Source organism: Protomyctophum parallelum (genome assembly GCF_964188405.1).
Source record: "Protomyctophum parallelum genome assembly, chromosome: 11".
In the NCBI taxonomy this organism is placed as follows: Eukaryota; Metazoa; Chordata; class Actinopteri; order Myctophiformes; family Myctophidae; genus Protomyctophum; species Protomyctophum parallelum.
The window spans coordinates 46,425,467-46,444,656 of NC_139707.1; the positions used below are offsets into that span (position 1 = coordinate 46,425,467).

Sequence of the window (19,190 nt, forward strand, 5' to 3'; positions counted from 1 at the left end):
TTAATAACTGACACAGATAGTATAGTCAGGGGTTTATGTAATTAATAACTGACACAGACGGTATAGTCAGGGGTTTATGTCATTAATAACTGACACAGATAGTATAGTCAGGGGTTTATGTAATTAATAACTGACAGACGGTATAGTCAGGGGTTTATGTAATTAATAACTGACACAGACGGTATAGTCAGGGGTTTATGTCATTAATAACTGACACAGACGGTATAGTCAGGGGTTTATGTAATTAATAACTGACACAGACGGTATAGTCAGGGGTTTATGTCATTAATAACTGACACAGACAGTATAATCAGGGGTTTATGTAATTAATAACTGACACAGACGGTATAGTCAGGGGTTTATGTCATTAATAACTGACACAGACGGTATAGTCAGGGGTTTATGTCATTAATAACTGACACAGACGGTATAGTCAGGGGTTTACTGACACAGATAGTATAGTCAGGGGTTTATGTCAAGTATAATCAGGGGTTTATGTCATTAATAACTGACACAGACGGTATAGTCAGGGGTTTATGTCATAATAACTGACACAGACAGTATAGTCAGGGGTTTATGTCATAATAACTGACACAGACAGTATAGTCAGGGGTTTATGTCTTAATAACTGTACACTTTTTATGCATGTAGTTTGGGGGGGGGGGGGGGGGGGGTCCTGGACATTTTACAGGGCAGCCAATGGGTAGAGAGGATGAAACACAAAAGGTCCCAGGTCTGAGGTCTGATTGGCGGAAAATAGAGGGATATGCGCATGACATCATCATCATCAAACCATAGGAAGTCACACGGGAACGCCTACTGAGTGCCAAAAAATGACTTTCTGGCCTCGACAGCTCATACATCCAAAGTCCAATATGATTGCATTAAACGACGTTAAACTCACTTTGCCACTTGATTTGCCATTCACTCTATGCATGCGCATATATACCCTCTATAAGGTGACCCCCATGAGCAAGAGCGCTTCGCTTAAAAGCCTCTTAAGCCCCAACCCCCCGCCGGCGGGGGCAGAGGCTGTCCACCTCATGAACAGCTCTCAGCGGGTAAATATAGGGCTGGTCAAGGTCTCAGGTAACGTTCCAACTACGATATTTTAGATTTTACCTCCTGGACCCCCCTGGAGTTTCAGAGGTTTTAAGGAATCACCTAACTCATGGTATTCAGTGCTGCAGGAGAGATCTACTGGGAGCTTGCAAATGTAGCAATGTGCGGAAAGCGGGGATTGAACCCGGGCCTCCCACTCGCCAGAACAACGCCAACCTGTCGTGCCAACAGGGCTGAGCACGGCTGTTACGGGCTGGGTCTTCTTGGCTGGGGGCTACACAAACCCTCCTCTTTATACTCTAGGCCCTAATCACGAATGAACTACAGCTGGGACAAAAACATACTTTCAGTTACTCCAATGCGCCCTCTACCGATATTGCCAAGAGAAAACATTCATATTGAATATTTTTCCTCCAGTGAAAAAGAAAATCCCTTTCTGGCCATAAAGTACCTTTTATACGTGTGGTGGGGGGCTCAGAGTGCTTCCACTAAAGAAAGCAGGCTTTCTAATGACACAACACGCCTTTGTATTGGCGAGTATAGCAAAAACATTATTTTTATTTACGCTAAAGACGAGATGAGAGGCTGGTCTGAATTCCTGTGAGCCCGGGAAGTCACCGGTAACATAACTTTAAATGCAACGGCATTAGAGCTATGGACCAGAGCTAACTTGTTGGGTGAGAAAATACTCAAATACTAACCTAGTAAATGGTTAACAAATGTGCAGGACGAACCAATAGCCGATGAATTAGCAGAGACCAGAGTCCTCAATTGGAGGCTCTTTACAAATGAGCTACAATCTGACCGGACCGTGAACCTTGTATTGAATTGTACTTTCATGTGCCTTTTTCTGCAAACTGTCAATAAAGTAATCAGTCAATCAATTATTGACCTTATACGAACCTTGAAACATACCTTTAGTTACATCACCAAGAATGGTGGTCCCAAACTGTTGTTTGTCCAGCTTTGGTTATTAGAATTAGAATTTCTATAGACCTAGAGACCAACTTTGGATAACTATACTCTAGCCTTCTTGCCAATTATGCACATACATGTCCAATGTAGGCTACTTTATGTGATGTTAAAGTCACTCTACCCCCATTCTTAAATTACAATGTAGGCCTATACATTTTTTGAGGTAGCCTATGTATACGTAGGTTTAATGTTTGTTTTTAGTTCAATGTTTGTTTTAGCAGATCTATTTTTGAAAAATCTTAAAAATGCGGCACAAATCTTTGAATATATATTCATTCAGAGCGAACGTTTTTTTTTATTATTTCGACGTCGGGCCTAAATGGGTTAAATCAATTCTGGACTATATACTGTACTGTAGCATGTAGGTAAGTAGTAAGTAGCCTTGCCGAGCCATGAGGCCCATAGGGGCAGGAGCCTATCTCCTGTTTCTGTAGCCATGAGGCCCATAGGGGCAGGAGCCTATCTCCTGTTTCTGTAGCCATGAGGCCCATAGGGCAGGAGCCTATCTCCTGTTTCTGTAGCCATGAGGCCCATAGGGCAGGAGCCTATCTCCTGTTTCTGTAGCCATGAGGCCCATAGGGCAGGAGCCTATCTCCTGTTTCTGTAGCCATGAGGCCCATAGGGGCAGGAGCCTATCTCCTGTTTCTGTAGCGTAAGGCCCATAGGGGCAGGAGCCTATCTCCTGTTTCTGTAGCCATGAGGCCCATAGGGGCAGGAGCCTATCTCCTGTTTCTGTAGCCATGAGGCCCATAGGGGCAGGAGCCTATCTCCTGTTTCTGTAGCCATGAGGCCCATAGGGGCAGGAGCCTATCTCCTGTTTCTGTAGCCATGAGGCCCATAGGGACAGGAGCCTATCTCCTGTTTCTGTAGCCATGAGGCCCATAGGGGCAGGAGCCTATCTCCTGTTTCTGTAGCCATGAGGCCCATAGGGGCAGGAGCCTATCTCCTGTTTCTGTAGCCATGAGGCCCATAGGGCAGGAGCCTATCTCCTGTTTCTGTAGCCATGAGGCCCATAGGGCAGGAGCCTATCTCCTGTTTCTGTAGCCATGAGGCCCATAGGGCAGGAGCCTATCTCCTGTTTCTGTAGCGTGAGGCAGCTTGATGTACAAGTACACCCCCTGACGCTAGTATGTCGCAGGGACTTACCCCCCAATCCAACCCTTGATGCTGAGTGTCAAGCAGGGATCGGCACTGGGTCCCATTTTTAGAGTCTTTGGTATGACCCGGCCGGGTATTGAACCCCGACCTCCCAGTCTCAGGGCGGACACTCTAACCACAAGGCCACTGAGCTGGTACGTGTAGGCCTTTTTATAATATGGCAGGAGATATCGTGTTGAAGACTGCATGGGGCTCAAGAAGACAACGTGTGAAAGAACAATCTAAAATACACAGGATGCATACATTATATAGGTGTTGTGGAGACGCGGGAATCCAGATATTTAGCTTTTTCCCCCCTTTAATGTGTGTGTATGTGATGCTTCTATAAGAATCTATTAAAAAAGGTAGTTAAAAAAAATAAGACATCACAGAAATGTCTACCATAAAAGGGTGGCCAAAGTATATATACCCAAGTAAACACAAATGTATAATAAGTATTAAACTACGAATTACGAAGAATGTTATTTTTAATATCATTGCAAAGACATTTTCAAGTATAGTGAAAAAGTCTATTTTTTTGAGTGGTCCCTTACGGAGCTATGTGTGTGGGTGGGTGGGTGCGTCTGAGCACGAAAACAGCATGGTTGTTTTTCACCACCTGTGCGCAACCTAACACACACACACACACACACACACGCACATATTAACTGTATATATGGTGATTTTGGATGTGTCGGAATTGGGCCTTGGTTTCCTCTGCTGTCGGCGTGTGAACGGGTCAATGTAAATGCACATTGTAAAGTGCTTTGGATGAAGGCGCTACGGTATATAAATTCACTCCATTGGTTTGTTTATCTCAGAGGGCTCTAGGTATGATGGTGAAAGGCAGCACGGGGCTGCTGGCCTCCAGCTCCAGGGCGATGAGGAAACAGTCTGTGGCGGCTGAAGCGTTGCCCTGAGTTTGCAACACCTCACCTAGACTGTTCCACGCGTCATGCGCCATGCAGTCGACCTGCACGGCCTCCCTCAGAACCTTCTCCGACAGACTGTAGCGGCGGAGCTGCTGGAGAATCACGCCCAGCCGCTGCATGCTCTCGACGTGCACGGGGTCGATGGACAGGGCCTCCTCGTACCAGCGCTTGGCCTCGTCCATGTTTCCCCGCAGCTCGGCGCCCCGGCCGCGCATGTGCAACACCTTGTGCGAGGTGGGGAACAGGCTGGCGGCCTCCTTCGTGCACGCCATGGCATCGCCGAGTTTGGACATGCCGATGAACACCTCCGCTGTGTGCAGCCAGATCTGGGCCAGTGTCATCCAGGGGTTCAGGGGGCTGTGTTTTGCAGCGCTGCTCTGCAGGGAGGATGCCACCTCTGATAGAATCTGCTCCACGCGACCGTCTGCTATGGACGTTGCATGGACTGCAGCGCTGGCGGTAGGGTTTCTGGAGTCGGGCAGAGCCATGGAATTGAGCTGCTGTTTGTCCGAGATGGCTCTGTCCATCAGACTGATGCCACGTATGGAGTCGGTCGGGTTGGTGAGGTTGTAGAAGCTCTTCCAGATCTGCAGCATGTGTTTACAGGTGAGCAAAGCCTCCTGTGGCTCCCGACACAGCGTCTCCAGCTTCACCTTGGTGTACAAAAGATTGAAGTTCTTGGGGTATTTGGACAGGGCCATTTCTATAACGTCGAAGGCGTCACGGTAATGTTTCTGGGCGGACAGCAGCAAGGCCAGCAGGTGGAGGGAGTGGACGTAATCTCCTTGGAGCTGCAGAGCCTGCCGGACGTAGCCCAGCGCCTCGGGGATCTGTCTGGACACGGCCAGCTGCAGGGCCAGGTAGAATGCCGCTAAGTGGTCAGTGGGAGACAGACTCTGTGCTCTCTGTAGGGCTGCCAGAGCCTTCCTCTGGTAGTCGTCCTGCGTGCCTCTCAGCGACGCGTCCGTAGCCTTGAGGCTGTAGACCAGGCCAATGGCCAGATATCCTTTGGCTCTGAACTCTGCTGCGTCATTCCCCATGTCTAAGACCATCTTGGCAAAACACTCCCCCTCGTCCAACCAGTGCAAGGGTCCTATGCACAGTTTGACGGCCAGCAGGGGGATGGTGGGGTCGTCCGGTTTGAGGCGGATGCACTCCCTGAGAACCTTGACGGCTCGCGCGGACTTCCCAGTGGCCATCAGCGACAGGGCCCACTGGTACCACAGGTGGAACTCGTCGAAGGCACACTTCATGGCTTTCTCCAGGCACTCGGACAGTATCTCGTACCCTCTCCTGCCCAGAGCTATAGTCAGCAGATCGTACACCAAAGAGGCGGACTGGAGGCTGATGATGCGATGGTTGTGTTCGGGTACGTGGTTAGCAATGGACTCACTAATGAGAAGCAGCAGCAACTCCTCCTCTCCGTTCTCCTGGGGACAAAGGGTGCAGTCCGTGGGGTCGTCCAATGGGTACGTAATGGGCAGATCTTGCCGCGTAGGGTTGTCCAATGGGGACACAGTGGGAGGATCCGGAGACGATCCGCCCACCGCTCCCCATGGAGACCAGTAACTCTGTTCACACATCCCCCTGAGCAAGATCTCTGCGAGCTGACGGGCCACGGCCATGCAGAGGCTCTGAGTGGTTCTCGTCTCCGCGGCTCGTAGAATCTCCCGAAACCGACCCACTCTGTGCATCAGGTCACCGTTCGTGAAGTGGATGATGTGCGTCTTCTGCAGGTCCATCTCAAGGAAGTAGCCCAGCTCCTGGTCCTGAGTCACGGTGCCCGGCTTGGGAGTTTGATTCTGCATGCCTGCCGACATCGCCTTCTCCACTTCTTGCAGGTACAGCAGAGCGATGTCTCCAGACCTCTCAAAGCAGGCGAGTATCTCTTGGTACCGTTCGGGTGTGCTCTCCTGGGACGACGGTGGCCCCGTAGCAGAGAGTATTGGAGAGCCTGCCGGGACCTTCTCTAGACACAGCCCTTTAGTGGCGTAGGCCTCCGCCATCATGAACAGCCTGTAGACCGGAGCTCCCACCAGCTGAAGCGTATCCATGTTCCCTCGGCTGTAGTGAGCTAGGGCATCTGTGTGCTCTCCCTCCACGTAGCAGACTTTAGCCATCAGAAGGCTCGCCTCCTGCAGGTAGTCAGCCTTGAGGGTTCCTTTGTCCAGAACAGCTGTGAAGTGTTTCCTGATCTGTTCCAGCGTGGGCGTTGTTCCTCTGGGACCGACTCCCTGGTTGATGGGGAGCTCCTTTAGATAGGTCTGGAGCTTGCACTGGCCCAGAAGCAACTCCCCTAGGTCATCATTCGATACGGATTTGGCCAACAGCTGCCGCACTAGTTCGGGTATTTTGTTCCATTGCCCTTCTGAGCGACATCGCTCTATCTCGACCTCCAGCCGTGAGCCAGACTTTCTTGCAGCCATCTTCGGAATACGAGACTAATCCCATTGAACTGCTGGCAGTGGGATTGATCTCCGCTTCCCTCCGAGACGCTTTTGAACAAAGTCGAAGTATAACAGTATTATAGCACACGTTGCACAGACCGGTGACAAGAGCTCTAGTCTGGTGTCCACGCAACACAAACCGTTGTCGTGAATGGTTAACACCACCGATTTCCGCATTTTGTTCTGAATTTAGCCTTCATTGTATGCTTGGACGTTGGATCCCTGAATTTCTATACCACTTTCCACCTGATACAGTTCTAATAAGTTAACAGTATGACTGCCATTCCAACAATGTGTTTTCACCCAGGTGGAGGAGGAGGACTAAAGTGACATGGTGGCCGAGGCCAGGCCTCAGGACAGAAGAGGAAGGCCAGGCCTCAGGACAGAAGAGGAGGTGCCAGGCCTCAGGACAGAAGAGGAGGTGCCAGGCCTCAGGACAGAGGAGGAGGAAGGCCTCAGGACAGAAGAGGAGGTGCCAGGCCTCAGGACAGAGGAGGAGGAAGGCCTCAGGACAGAAGAGGAGGAAGGCCAGGCCTCAGGACAGAAGAGGAGGAAGGCCAGGCCTCAGGACAGAAGAGGAGGAAGGCCAGGCCTCAGGACAGAGGAGGAATAAGGCCAGGCCTCAGGACAGAAGAGGAATAAGGCCAGGCCTCAGGACAGAGGAGGAGGAAGGCCAGGCCTCAGGACAGAAGAGGAATAAGGCCAGGCCTCAGGACAGAAGAGGAATAAGACCAGGCCTCAGGACAGAAGAGGAGGAAGGCCTAAGGACAGAAGAGGAGGAAGGCCTAAGGACAGAAGAGGAGGTGCCAGGCCTCAGGACAGAAGAGGAGACATATAAATTCTAAAAAATTGCCCAAATATGGAGTCTATGCAGATGTCAGAACATAATTGTGATGTCAGAACAGGCCAGCTCCATATATGGAGATCTAGGGGTGATCAGTTGATCAATTGGCTAATTTGGGCCCTGTCCAGAGCCCGTCTACCTTTGTAGCGGTTCCGGACAACCGTGGGTCCGACCGACTCAAGGCCGGCCACTGCACTCCCTGTGGTGGTTTGGAACGCGCGTGTCGAAAGGTGGATTACAGACGTACAGACATGGTGCATTTATAGATATTCCACTGTTAGACGGATGTTGCTCTTAGCTTACATTATGATTCTTGATGACAATTTTTTATGTATTTGATTTGATGTATTACTCATTAACGTGTTGTTCTTGCCTTAATGCGAGTCGCTCTGGATTAAGAGTGTCTGCTAAATGCCTAAATTGTAATTGTAAGATGGGGCGTTGATTTGGCAGACATATAGCTGTATTGTATGTCAGAGCTAGAGTGCAGCAAAGTTTGGAGGAAAGGCGACGGGGGAAAAAAGAACAGTGACAATTACATAATTGGGCTCTCTGAAGAGACCCCAGACCGCTACAGCATCAGTTAATACATAGAAGGCCTTCACTGGAAGACCACCGTATCCAACATGGCACCTAGGCACTGGAAGGCCTTCTTCACTGGAAGACCACCGTATCCAACATGGCACCTAGGCACTGGAAGGCCTTCTTCACTGGAAGACCACCGTATCCAACATGGCACCTAGGCACTGGAAGGCCTTCACTGGAAGACCATCGTATCCAACATGGCACCTAGGCACTGGAAGGCCTTCTTCACTGGAAGACCACCGTATCCAACATGGCACCTAGGCACTGGAAGGCCTTCTTCACTGGAAGACCACCGTATCCAACATGGCACCTAGGCACTGGAAGGCCTTCACTGGAAGACCATCGTATCCAACATGGCACCTAGGCACTGGAAGGCCTTCTTCACTGGAAGACCACCGTATCCAACATGGCACCTAGGCACTGGATAATGTTGGAGGTCATCAGCACATCCACGTGCTCCTCCAAGTGCCTCTTAGGATCCTGCTTCCCGACGTTCTTTATGGCCAGCTGCTCCGGGGTCATCCTGTCCTCCTCGTCGACGGCCTTGTTGTAGTTCTTGGTGAGCTCCAGCATGTGGCTGACCGTGGTCTCGTTGAGCTTGCAGTGGTCCGCGTAGTTCTGCAGGGTCAGGCCCTCCATCCAGCTCTTCTTGTGCAGGTTCAAGAGCATCTTCTGCTCCAGCTCGTTCTTCCGGTAGTTGATGGTGATGGAGTAGTAGAGCCTGTTCAGGCCGTGGATCAGCGCCTGGATGGAGGGCTTGTTGAGGTGGCCCAGGTTGGACGTGGTCTGCCGGGGCTCGTGGCCCAGCACCAGCATGTTGGGGTTGATCAGCCGGAAGGCGTCGATCACCACCTTGCCCTTGACGCTCTGGATGGGGTCGACCACCACGGCCACAGCGCGCTCCGTCAGCGCCTCGAAGCTCTGCTGCGTGTTGATGTCCACACCGGACAGCCAGCAGCCGAAGCCCGGGTGACTGTGGTACCAGCCCACCACCATCTCCGGCCGGCCCGTCTGCTTCAGCATGTCCAGCATCCTCTGCTGGAACACGGGGTCCACGGCCTCCACGCTGACGCCCGTGCCCGACTGGGGCATGGCGAACACGTCGATGACGCGCACCGTGTAGTCGTCCACGAACTCCCCCAGCATCAGGCCCATCACCTCCATCGGGACGCCGGCGCGCCCGTGCTTCAGCATCTTGAGCAGGGCCAGCGACGAGATGTACACCTGCTCCGCCGTGTCCACGGCAGGGGCGTCCGTGGGGGGCCCTTGGCCGAGCCCCGGCATGCCGCCTCCCAGTCTCAATAGCCGGTCCATTTATAAATGTATATAATATGACTCTATAAATCTCTGTTTCCTTTAGACGGTTAAGTGGTCCCTCTCTAGATCCTAGACGGTTGCGGACCGTCACCAATATGTTATATAACCTGACGAGAGCTTTGGTCTGACGTCACCCACACAACACAAAGCGTTGCCATGCCTGTCTGACCACAGTGGCCAGGCCCATTTGCACAGGCACCCTTGAGGCAGTGGTGGAAAAAGAACACAGAGTCAACTAGCCCATTCTGACCCGAGATCAGATTCTAAAAATGTCTATTACATCCCGACAGTTTCATTATTAACCCATTCTGACCTGAGATCAGATTCTAAAAGTGTCTTCGATTTTTCAAAAATAGCAGACCTACAAGCTCGTAGCGCGCCACTCGGTGGCGCGCTACGAGCTTGTAGGTCTGCTATTTTTCAATAGCTAAAGCACAACATGATGCTGACACCAAAATGGGTGCCCGGTCAGAATGGGCTAGATAAAGTGCCCCTCGGGGCACAGGTCTCCACCAGGGCAAGGCAGGTCGTGGCCTCCTGGTGGCGCTATAATAGGCCAATGTGAAAAAGGTTATATAAGAAATGAAAAAAAAAAGGGCTGCGGCCCGAAACGTTACCCGATTAAAAGTATTGATACTTGGGAGCCTGAATTGCTGTGCCGATTTTTTCATTTCTTATATGACGTCATTTTGATCCAGCACCCAGCCGGCTATAGGTATAATAGACGTGTCCTTTTTGACTGTTTGTTCAGCCTCCTCTACAATGTGAAAACTAAGGTTGCCATTTCTTCTTGCCTTGGATGGCAATGACATTTGAGACATTTTTGTGTTTTGTGATTAGCTGGTGACTCTACAAAGTCTCAAGGTGTGAGCTTGTAGATCAGCCCTTGTTTTTTTTTAAGTTTGTAGATTTTAGAATTTGATTAATAACCTAAATCTGCAAATTAACTAGTAACTGTCAAAAGAAATGCAGCTATAAATGCACTTCTACTTTCAAAGGGTCAAAATGTATACAGGGCTCAAGTGGTTAATGTACTGTAGGCTATATGGTTTGTAATAACCATTATAGCCTAACCATAAAGTAACTAAAGTTTTCAAATAATTGTAGTAAAAGTATTGCCTCTGAGACGTAGTGGAGTATTAGTATGTTTTTGAGAGAAAAAAAAAATACCTCAAAATTGCACTGAAGTACAGTATATACTATTCTGCGTCACTATTCTGGGTAAACATAAAAAATACCCGATCTACAAGCTCACAGGAACTATAATGCCGTTACCATAATTGGGTGACGCTGATTCATGATCAAGAATTTGATAGATGGCCATTTATAGTTACTGTGAGTGAGGCCCTCTCGTGGCTCAACCCAGTAATACATCAACCATGCATGCAACGTGACCAAACCAGATGAACCCTTGTGTCCCACATTATAGCAGAACTTCACAATCCCGTTGCTTGTAGATCACCTATTGAAGACATTTTGTGTGTAGATGGGGGAAGGGAGGGGACCTGGACTGCTATATAGACTCCTGGCAACTCCGTAGAATAGATTAAAGGGATATCTCACCGTAAAAAGTAATTTTATTGTTTACTCAGGGTTATGTGAACACCCCAGACAGTTTTTACATTACTCGATTCAGTAATTAGATATATTCATTTTAGCAGCCCCGCCCCCTTCCTATACAAACGCAACCACATTCGAATCACAATTGTGTTGTGCATTTCCCTTTAATATGTCAAATATAAACCGGTCTTTGTAATAGTTTTTTCAATACTATTGTACTTACTGGTCTGTAGCAGGTAATTATGGTGAACATTATATTTTATATCAAGTACAAATATAATTTATGCAAAGCTAGAAGTTGTTGTAGGCTATGTGGGGATTATCTGACGAGGTACCATTTGAGTGGAAAAAACCTTACACTATACTAAATTGTTTATAGGGTCAATAGAAGTAAAATAATATAGCCTCTCTTTCCATACAGGAGTATCTTTTCATAGTTTTGCAAAAAGAATACAAACAGCCAATAGCACATTACAAAGTTATCCCCGTCACTGGGGAAAATTACAGGAGGAAAAACGGGGTGAGTTGTCCAGTATTCCAACAGGGTGAGTTGTCCAGTATTCCAAGAAAGTTGAAGATCACAGCACATAGAGCATTGCTACATACTGTGAGCTTAACTGCCCCTCCCCCTGGCGCCTGATGGAGGGGAAAGGAACTGGTTGGAATAACGTGTTCCTTCCACGCTACGTCCAACCAGGGAAACTAAAGGAGCAACTTGGACAACTAGGACTAGGTTGGTGGAGGGTGTGTAGAGCCCAGGATCACATTAGATGATTGACACAGGGGTGAAAAATGAGTTACAAAATCGTGGTATAAAAAAATATATTTAAATCTTGCAGATGGGATATTTGTGCCTTTGACCAAGTATAACACAGTGGTTAACCAGGGAACATTTCTAACAAGTCGGCCAGTTGAGTTCATACATGAACACAACCTGCAATGTTGGAGGCACAAAGAAACACATTTTCAAACCGGTAGCATATTGTAATGTTAAAAATCACACTCGTGTGAATTGAGGGGCGTTCTTATCAATCATACAGCCAATCAAAAATAATCACATGATCCCGTGCTACAGACACAGCGCGGTGGGGGAGGGGGGGCTCAAAAACGACAGTGGTTTTGCAGGAAATCCTGACCTTTTTCCATTTCGTTGCAAACGTTTGTGGCAAAACATCAGCTATACTCTCTAAACCAGTGGTTCCCAAAGTGGGGTCCGGGGACCCCCAGGGGTACTTGAGGGAGTTCCAGGGGGTCCCCAGCTAAATGATAGTTAGGAACAAAATGTACCATTAGGGTCTGTAACTCAAGAGTGTACAAATGGAACAAAATGGACCCTAATGGGTCCATTTAGTTCCATTTGTACACTCTGAGTTAAATTAGCAGTAGACTAATGCATGTCAAACTTGGGGTCTTTGAAATTAAACTGGTTGAGAATCACTGCTAGATCCATAAAAAAAAATCTTCTCTTATGGGGGTCCTTGGCGTATGTTTTCTAATGGGGGTCCGCAGGCTAATTTGGGGGTCCTCGACATGAAAAAGTTTGCGAACGTAAACACTCACTACCACCGGGGTGACCGGACTACAGTGAACCGACCACGGCAGGCACACAATACAAGAAAAAAAGGATGGAGTCTGGTATAAGAAAACGAAATCATTTAATTTTTATGTAATCGTTTCGGCAGGTCGGCCCACTCATTTGCATCAGTACTCGAGTCACAATCACACACTCTTCAGTATATACAGATAGGCACATTCACATTAGGCGTCGATAGCCAGCCACAGCAACAACTCTGCTAGTCCATACCGCTATAGAGCAGGCCAGGCGGTGATGACCACTGCCTCATATTGCAGGGGGGGGAAGGGACTGGGAGGGAGGGGAGTTTACAAAAGGAAAGGATCATCTACTAATCTCTCCTCTAGAGGGGAAGATCAACCAGCAAGTTAAAAAAAATCAGGTAGGTGTTCTGTAATATCACTAAAGATATTACAATTGAATGGGGATAACTAAGAAAATGTCCAAGCCAGAGTTTTTGGAGCAGATGCCTTCAAATTCGAGGTCCTCACATAACCACTTAAACCCTGTTCAATACTTGGTAAAATGGACATGCATTGACCCGTTCTCTGTGCGCTCTCCCCCCCTGCCCCCCCCCCCCCTCTCGTCACCAGAAATTGCCGATCTACAAGCTCACAAAGTGTCGCATCATGAGCTTGTAGAGCTGCCAATTATGCAGAATCAGGTTCCCCCCGGAATAGGGATGCTAGTGTACAAGGGGTTAACTGCATGTAGTGTCAGATAGGAGACGTATGCTTTTTGAATAAACCACGGAGTGTACTGTACATGTGCACATCCCCATGAAAGAAGAGTGTTTTAGGATTATTCAAACCTCCATGGGCTGTATAGAAAAGAGAAGGCGTTCTTAATATCTTTGCGCTCACTGCGAAAACGAAGGGTTGTAAGGGAAATGTGTAAAAATTGGGGCACAGTTGCAGCGTGATGGCCTTAAAGGGTATGGGAGGGAAGAGTTAAACAAGAAATCCTAATACACTTAATTCAAGTTATCGAAACAAATAGAAAACAAAATACAAAATAAAACTCACATGATCTAAGTAAAAAAAAAAAAAAAGAAATAAGGGTTTTCATAATTCCATCACATAAATAAAAAGTAAAAACACTTTCAAAAGAAGTTGTTTAAAGTCTATAGCATAACCTAAAAAGAAAACTAACAGAAGTTCAGCTCTGGGACAAAAAACCATCCTACAGTATATAAAGTATATATATATATATCCATCCTCTGTTGCTTTCCATGTCAAAACACCGCGACTCAAAAACAAGGACAAGAATAACCACTCATTAACAGAGTGATTCGTTTTAAACTAAAGTCAGTCAACACTTGAGCTTAAATAAAAAAAGGAGACTAAATAGTAACCGAGAAACATAAGGGAGATCCAAGCAGGTTTCGTCACCTCCTCCTACCCCAGTCCATAAAAACCCAACAACAAAACAAATGTACTGTAGTCTCTTAGTGGAGGAAAACCATGAACACCTCTCCATGCGTAGCATGTAGCGTAGCATGTACCTGCATCCTCCTGGCATCCATCGTCTGACTACGCTGGGCGATCCTCGATAGAAAACAGCCTTTATGAAACCAAGAACTTAAACCTCACGTCACCAGGTTTTCCACCTCGGACGAAGAAAGCCCCGGTCTGTGTTACTAAATAGCTGTGTGATTCGGTCGGGAGTGGACGATATAGATCACGTCATGTTTGTATTCGTTTGTCATTGTTTTGTAGTCATCAGGCCCGGGGGGATTAACCCTCAATCCAGAACTTCCTTTCCCTCAAATCCGGAAGAATACCGTCCCAATAAAATCATTGATGCGGCGTTAAGTTTCCCCCGATTTCTAAAACATGAATGAGCGTGTACTTTCCTTTCCAGAGACCATTTAGCGTCCGTTATCCCACGGGGTAATTCTATAGTCGGCGCCGGCTACGAGAGAGAGAGCGAGCGAGCTGCTGCGGGCATGCCTTGATACAGTCAACATCTCCACGACTTGTCACTTTTGCTGCAGCAAACCAAGTTCGTTCGTCTAATCGTCTGCTGTGCTTCTGCATCGTCAATCATCTACTCTACTGGTGTCAATTTTCTTCATGAAGTGTGTGCGGCGCTGTTTATGAGGGTTCCAGTCCCGATGACTCCAAAACATGACGTAACGATATCGTCCACTCCCGACGGAATCACGAACCCCATCGAAAAGGAACGCTGCCCAGGCTATCGAAGAACAGAGACGGTGAAGACGAGCTGAAAGCACCGACTGGGCCGCGGGAAATGCACGTTTTAACAGAACAAAGACAAACGAGAAATGGCACACGGCGAAGTCTCAACCCAGCGAGAAATGAAAACAAAAAAACGCAGAATACAGTTAAATAGCGAGAGCAATCAAACTGCAATAAATACAAACACTACGCTTTTAAAAAACACATCGACTGCCACATCCAGGCATTGATTAATTCGTTAATTCTTCCGCCAACCGCCACAGTCGTTTCAGTGCATAAGCTTTTAGTTTGAAGGCCAACGGGTCCCGTGCCGTGAAACGGAATAAAAAAAACGGGGCTGTGTAAAGTGCCGTGCGATCGTATATTCTTTCGCACGAAAAATAAACATTTTGTAACCGGTCGGTCATCGGGGTCATCAGGGGGGGGGGGGTTAGGGGTCATTAGGGCGGGACCTAATCTGGGGAAAGAATCCGAGATAGATGGATTTTATGTAAATCCATTTACGTTGAGGCGGACGAAGGAAAACTTTTCACTTAACTGTTCATTTTGGGTTTGGAATCGATGGCCTCGCAACCTAGAGCTAGAGCAACCTAGAGCTAGAGCAACCTAGAGCCAGTCATGCGTTGGTGAAGAGCAGGACTACATTTGACTGAGGGACTGCCATTGGATTCCTGGGTTACTGAAGGTAACCCTGTCAGGAGGCTGGCCTGCCTGTGCATGCACATGGTTATATTCCTATCCTTATGAGGGCCAAATGTCCCCACAATTACAGAAGATTTGAGTTCTCTCTCTCTCCCCCTCTCCCTCCATTCTGGACCAGTACCAGCTGGACCTCAAGTCCGAAGTCATGCGACCACCACGTCAGAGAGCCGTGGCCCTCCATGCGACCACGTCAGAGAGCCGTGGCCCTCCATGCGACCACGTCAGAGAGCCATGGCCCTCCATGCGACCACGTCAGAGAGCCGTGGCCCTCCATGCGACCACGTCAGAGAGCCGTGGCCCTCCATGCGACCACGTCAGAGAGCCGTGGCCCTCCATGCGACCACGTCAGAGAGCCGTGGCCCCCCATGGGACCACGTCAGAGAGCCGTGGCCCCCCATGGGACCACGTCAGAGAGCCGTGGCCCTCCATGCGACCACGTCAGAGAGCCGTGGCCCTCCATGCGACCACGTCAGAGAGCCATGGCCCTCCATGCGACCACGTCAGAGAGCCGTGGCCCTCCATGCGACCACGTCAGAGAGCCGTGGCCCTCCATGCGACCACGTCAGAGAGCCGTGGCCCTCCATGCGACCACGTCAGAGAGCCGTGGCCCCCCATGGGACCACGTCAGAGAGCCGTGGCCCCCCATGGGACCACGTCAGAGAGCCGTGGCCCTCCATGCGACCACGTCAGAGAGCCGTGGCCCTCCATGCGACCACGTCAGAGAGCCGTGGCCCTCCATGCGACCACGTCAGAGAGCCGTGGCCCTCCATGCGACCACGTCAGAGAGCCGTGGCCCTCCATGGGACCACGTCAGAGAGCCGTGGCCCTCTACGTCATTGACAAGGTCTGTGTCTACAACACTAACTTGGCTCCCTCCTCCTGGCTCTGGTCAGAAACCGAGACGAAAACTCACTCCCAAATGACATGCTGCAGTCTGGAGACCACCGCTCTCTCTCTGTCTTCTATCACCCCCATCTGGAGACCACCGCTCTCTCTCTGTCTTCTATCACCCCCATCTGGAGACCACCTCTCTCTCTCTCTCTCTTCTGTCACCCGCATCTGGAGACCACCTCTCTCTCTCTGTCTTCTATCACCACCATCTGGAGACCACCTCTCTCTCTCTTCTGTCACCCCCATCTGGAGACCACCTCTCTCTCTTCTATCACCCCCATCCGGAGACCACCTCTCTCTCTTCTGTCCCCCCCAGCACATAACTCTCCTGTACCCCTTTTCTTGACAACTACGGCTACTATGCAGACCAGAGCCTTAGATATTAGACAGAGTTACGCAAACGGCTTTCACTTCATGGGGCTTCAGTCCAACGGCGGCTCTCCTACATAGACTTCTATTGAGAATGGGGGACAACCAACTGGGACAAGTCCTGGACCGGAAGTAGGCAGTCAATGGCAGCCAATGTGTTTTAAAAGTCCTGGACCGGAAGTAGGCAGTCAATGGCAGCCAATGTGTTTTAAAAGTCCTGGACCGGAAGTAGGCAGTCAATGGCAGCCAATGTGTTTTAAAAGTCCTGGACCGGAAGTAGGCAGTCAATGTGTTTTAAAAGACTTTGTTGAAGATGGATTTCAAGCTGAAAGGTTTCAGCCGGGGGGGGGGGGCTTACACACACACACACACACACACACACACACACACATAGTCTCTCCTCTCCACCTTCAGTAACCCTCGTTTCTTATTTTAATAGCTATTTACACTCGATAGCAGCCCAATCTGGGTTTAGTACATAATGTAATGCTACATCGCATGAATGGAAGTTCTCCCCTAAATGTACTACAAACAAACGCAGCATGTCGGCGAGTCCACTTCCTCGGCCCCCTTTAACCGTCCCACGGGCGAAGAGTTCCTCTTCCGTCCCGCGTCCCCTTTAACCGTCCCACGGGGGAAGAGTTCGCACACTCTGGGAGAGATTTTTAAAATAAGAAAAAGAGAAAAAGATGGATGTCCTTGCTCTCTCTCTCTCTCGCGACCCGGTTCTACCGGCATACCAGGTCCCCCAGAAGATGGCACCAACTCCCAGCCGGGCGTCTATACCGTGTCGATACCGAGCAGAACCCAGAACAGACCCAGACGTCAGGGACAGGCAGGACACGGGACGACGACGACGACGCAACCCTGGTTACATTATGGATGACATGAAGACTTGATGGGGGGTGGGTGGGGTGGTTGGAGGGACCGAGCAGCAGTGGGCATACCTCGATGGGGGGTGGGTGGGGTGGTTAGGAGGGGCTGACCTCGGGCCTTTATTTCTGATTTAGGCGACCATGCCTCTGCTCTTCTCTCTGCTGCACTTCTCCCTGAAGAGGTTCTGGCGTTCCGTGTGCAGAAGTTTAAAGCCGTGGCGAAGGCCATCTCTCTCTCTCTCTCTCTCTCCCTCTGTCACATCTCGCCCATCATCCCCACCACCAGGAGCCATTGGAACCAACCAGCATAAAAGACAGCGGGCCCCCAAGCCTCCCATCTCCCTGACATCTTCCTTTGGTGTTTATGTGTGTGTATATATATATATATATATATATATATATATATATATATATATATATATATATATATATATATATATATATATATATATATCCCAGAGTGACGACCCCAACAGCTCCCCAAACCCTCCACATCCTCCGACGTCTCTAAAACGACGGGTAAAGCAGAAGCGTCGGTCGCTCCCCCTCCCCCTCCTCCTCCTCCTGGATGTCCCGCCTTGCAGTCCAGCCGCTACTCCCCGCCGCCTTCCCCCTCCTCCTCCTCCTCCTGATGGGGTTTCTCCGTGTAGATCTCCCTGGTGAGGAGAACCCTGGACAGGAGGCTGTCCAGGGAGCCGCGCTCCAGCGGCGACGAGGAGAACCACAGCGGGCTGTCGCGGTCCGGGCTCACCTCCGGCTGCATGTAGAACATGTCCACACGCTGCCGCAAGGAGCTGGGGCTGAGAGAGAGGGAGGGGGAGGGGGAGGGGGGAGAGGGAGAGGGAGAGGGAGGGGGAGGGGGAGAGGGAGAGGGAGAGGGAGAGGGAGAGGGAGAGGGAGAGGGAGAGGGAGAGGGAGAGGGAGAGGGAGAGGGAGAGAGGGGTGAAGGGGAAAGCACAAGGGAAGGAATTCCCTAAATTAGAAAACTGAGAAATTTGATGTCTCTCCGGGACTCTAGTGAAACTAGCAGATCTACAAGCTCACGTGTCATTAGAAGACTTAATAACCAAAATCTGTGGGAATGTCGAGAGTCGACTTCTATTACAGTGTCCTCATATCTATCATATCTATCATCATATCATATGTTCTATTACAGTGTCCTCATATCTCAACCGTCCAGTCACAGAATGTCAGAATGTGAACAGCAATGAAAAGGTTATTATAATCATCAGACACTTCTTCAATCCAATATAGCTCATCTTATTGATAACGGCGCACAACTACGTATTAATCAGGCTAGTAGAGAAGAAAACTGAAACTGTGCAGCATGAGGAAGAGTCTTCATCAATTGCATCCTTCTCTACTGTTCTCTCACCTCTTCACTCTTGCTTTTAGTTGAGTTTTAATATGCACGTTCCTACCTTGTCCTGACTGATTTGCTGCATGTGGTGTTTTTATTTATTTCATGTTCTTATATTCAATTTGGTTCTTCGCCATTGTTCTAACATTTTAACTATTGTATTCTATTTTTGTGTCCTGCCCTGTGAAGCACTTTGAGCTGCATTTATGTATGAAAGGTGCTATACAAATAAAGTTTATTATTATTAGTATTACTCACGGGTCAAAAGACAAAATAGTCCCGAACCCCAAAATGGAATCTGTTAAATCAATTTTAACATTTACATTTTTAAGAAGAAAGGGACAGGTACAGGCATACAGA

The 19,190-nt window shown here is 49.0% G+C and overlaps 3 protein-coding genes across 3 annotated transcripts in view; all 3 read right to left on the reverse strand.

The window, feature by feature from the left end:
• Positions 1 to 3,991: 3,991 nt before the first annotated feature.
• LOC310866549 (tetratricopeptide repeat protein 7B-like) lies at positions 3,992 to 6,532 on the reverse strand (the record flags this gene model as incomplete). The annotated part of the gene is made up of 1 exon (XM_083776193.1): positions 3,992 to 6,532. One exon carries the CDS (start codon positions 6,530 to 6,532, stop codon positions 3,992 to 3,994), a length of 2,541 nt encoding a protein of 846 aa, XP_083632319.1.
• A 1,831-nt stretch (positions 6,533 to 8,363) lies between these two features.
• Positions 8,364 to 9,296, reverse strand: LOC310867235 (26S proteasome non-ATPase regulatory subunit 14-like; the record flags this gene model as incomplete). The annotated part of the gene is made up of 1 exon (XM_083777126.1): positions 8,364 to 9,296. The coding sequence occupies one exon, from the start codon at positions 9,294 to 9,296 to the stop codon at positions 8,364 to 8,366; it is 933 nt and encodes a 310-aa protein (XP_083633252.1).
• Positions 9,297 to 18,062: 8,766 nt separating this feature from the next.
• zmym2 (zinc finger, MYM-type 2) overlaps positions 18,063 to 19,190 on the reverse strand; it is a gene marked incomplete at both ends in the record, with an annotated part of 51,705 nt that continues 50,577 nt past the window's right edge. Inside the window, one exon of the mRNA XM_083776835.1 lies at positions 18,063 to 18,270. Within this exon, the coding sequence (XP_083632961.1) occupies positions 18,063 to 18,270 (208 nt within the window). The remainder of the gene's footprint in view (positions 18,271 to 19,190) is intronic.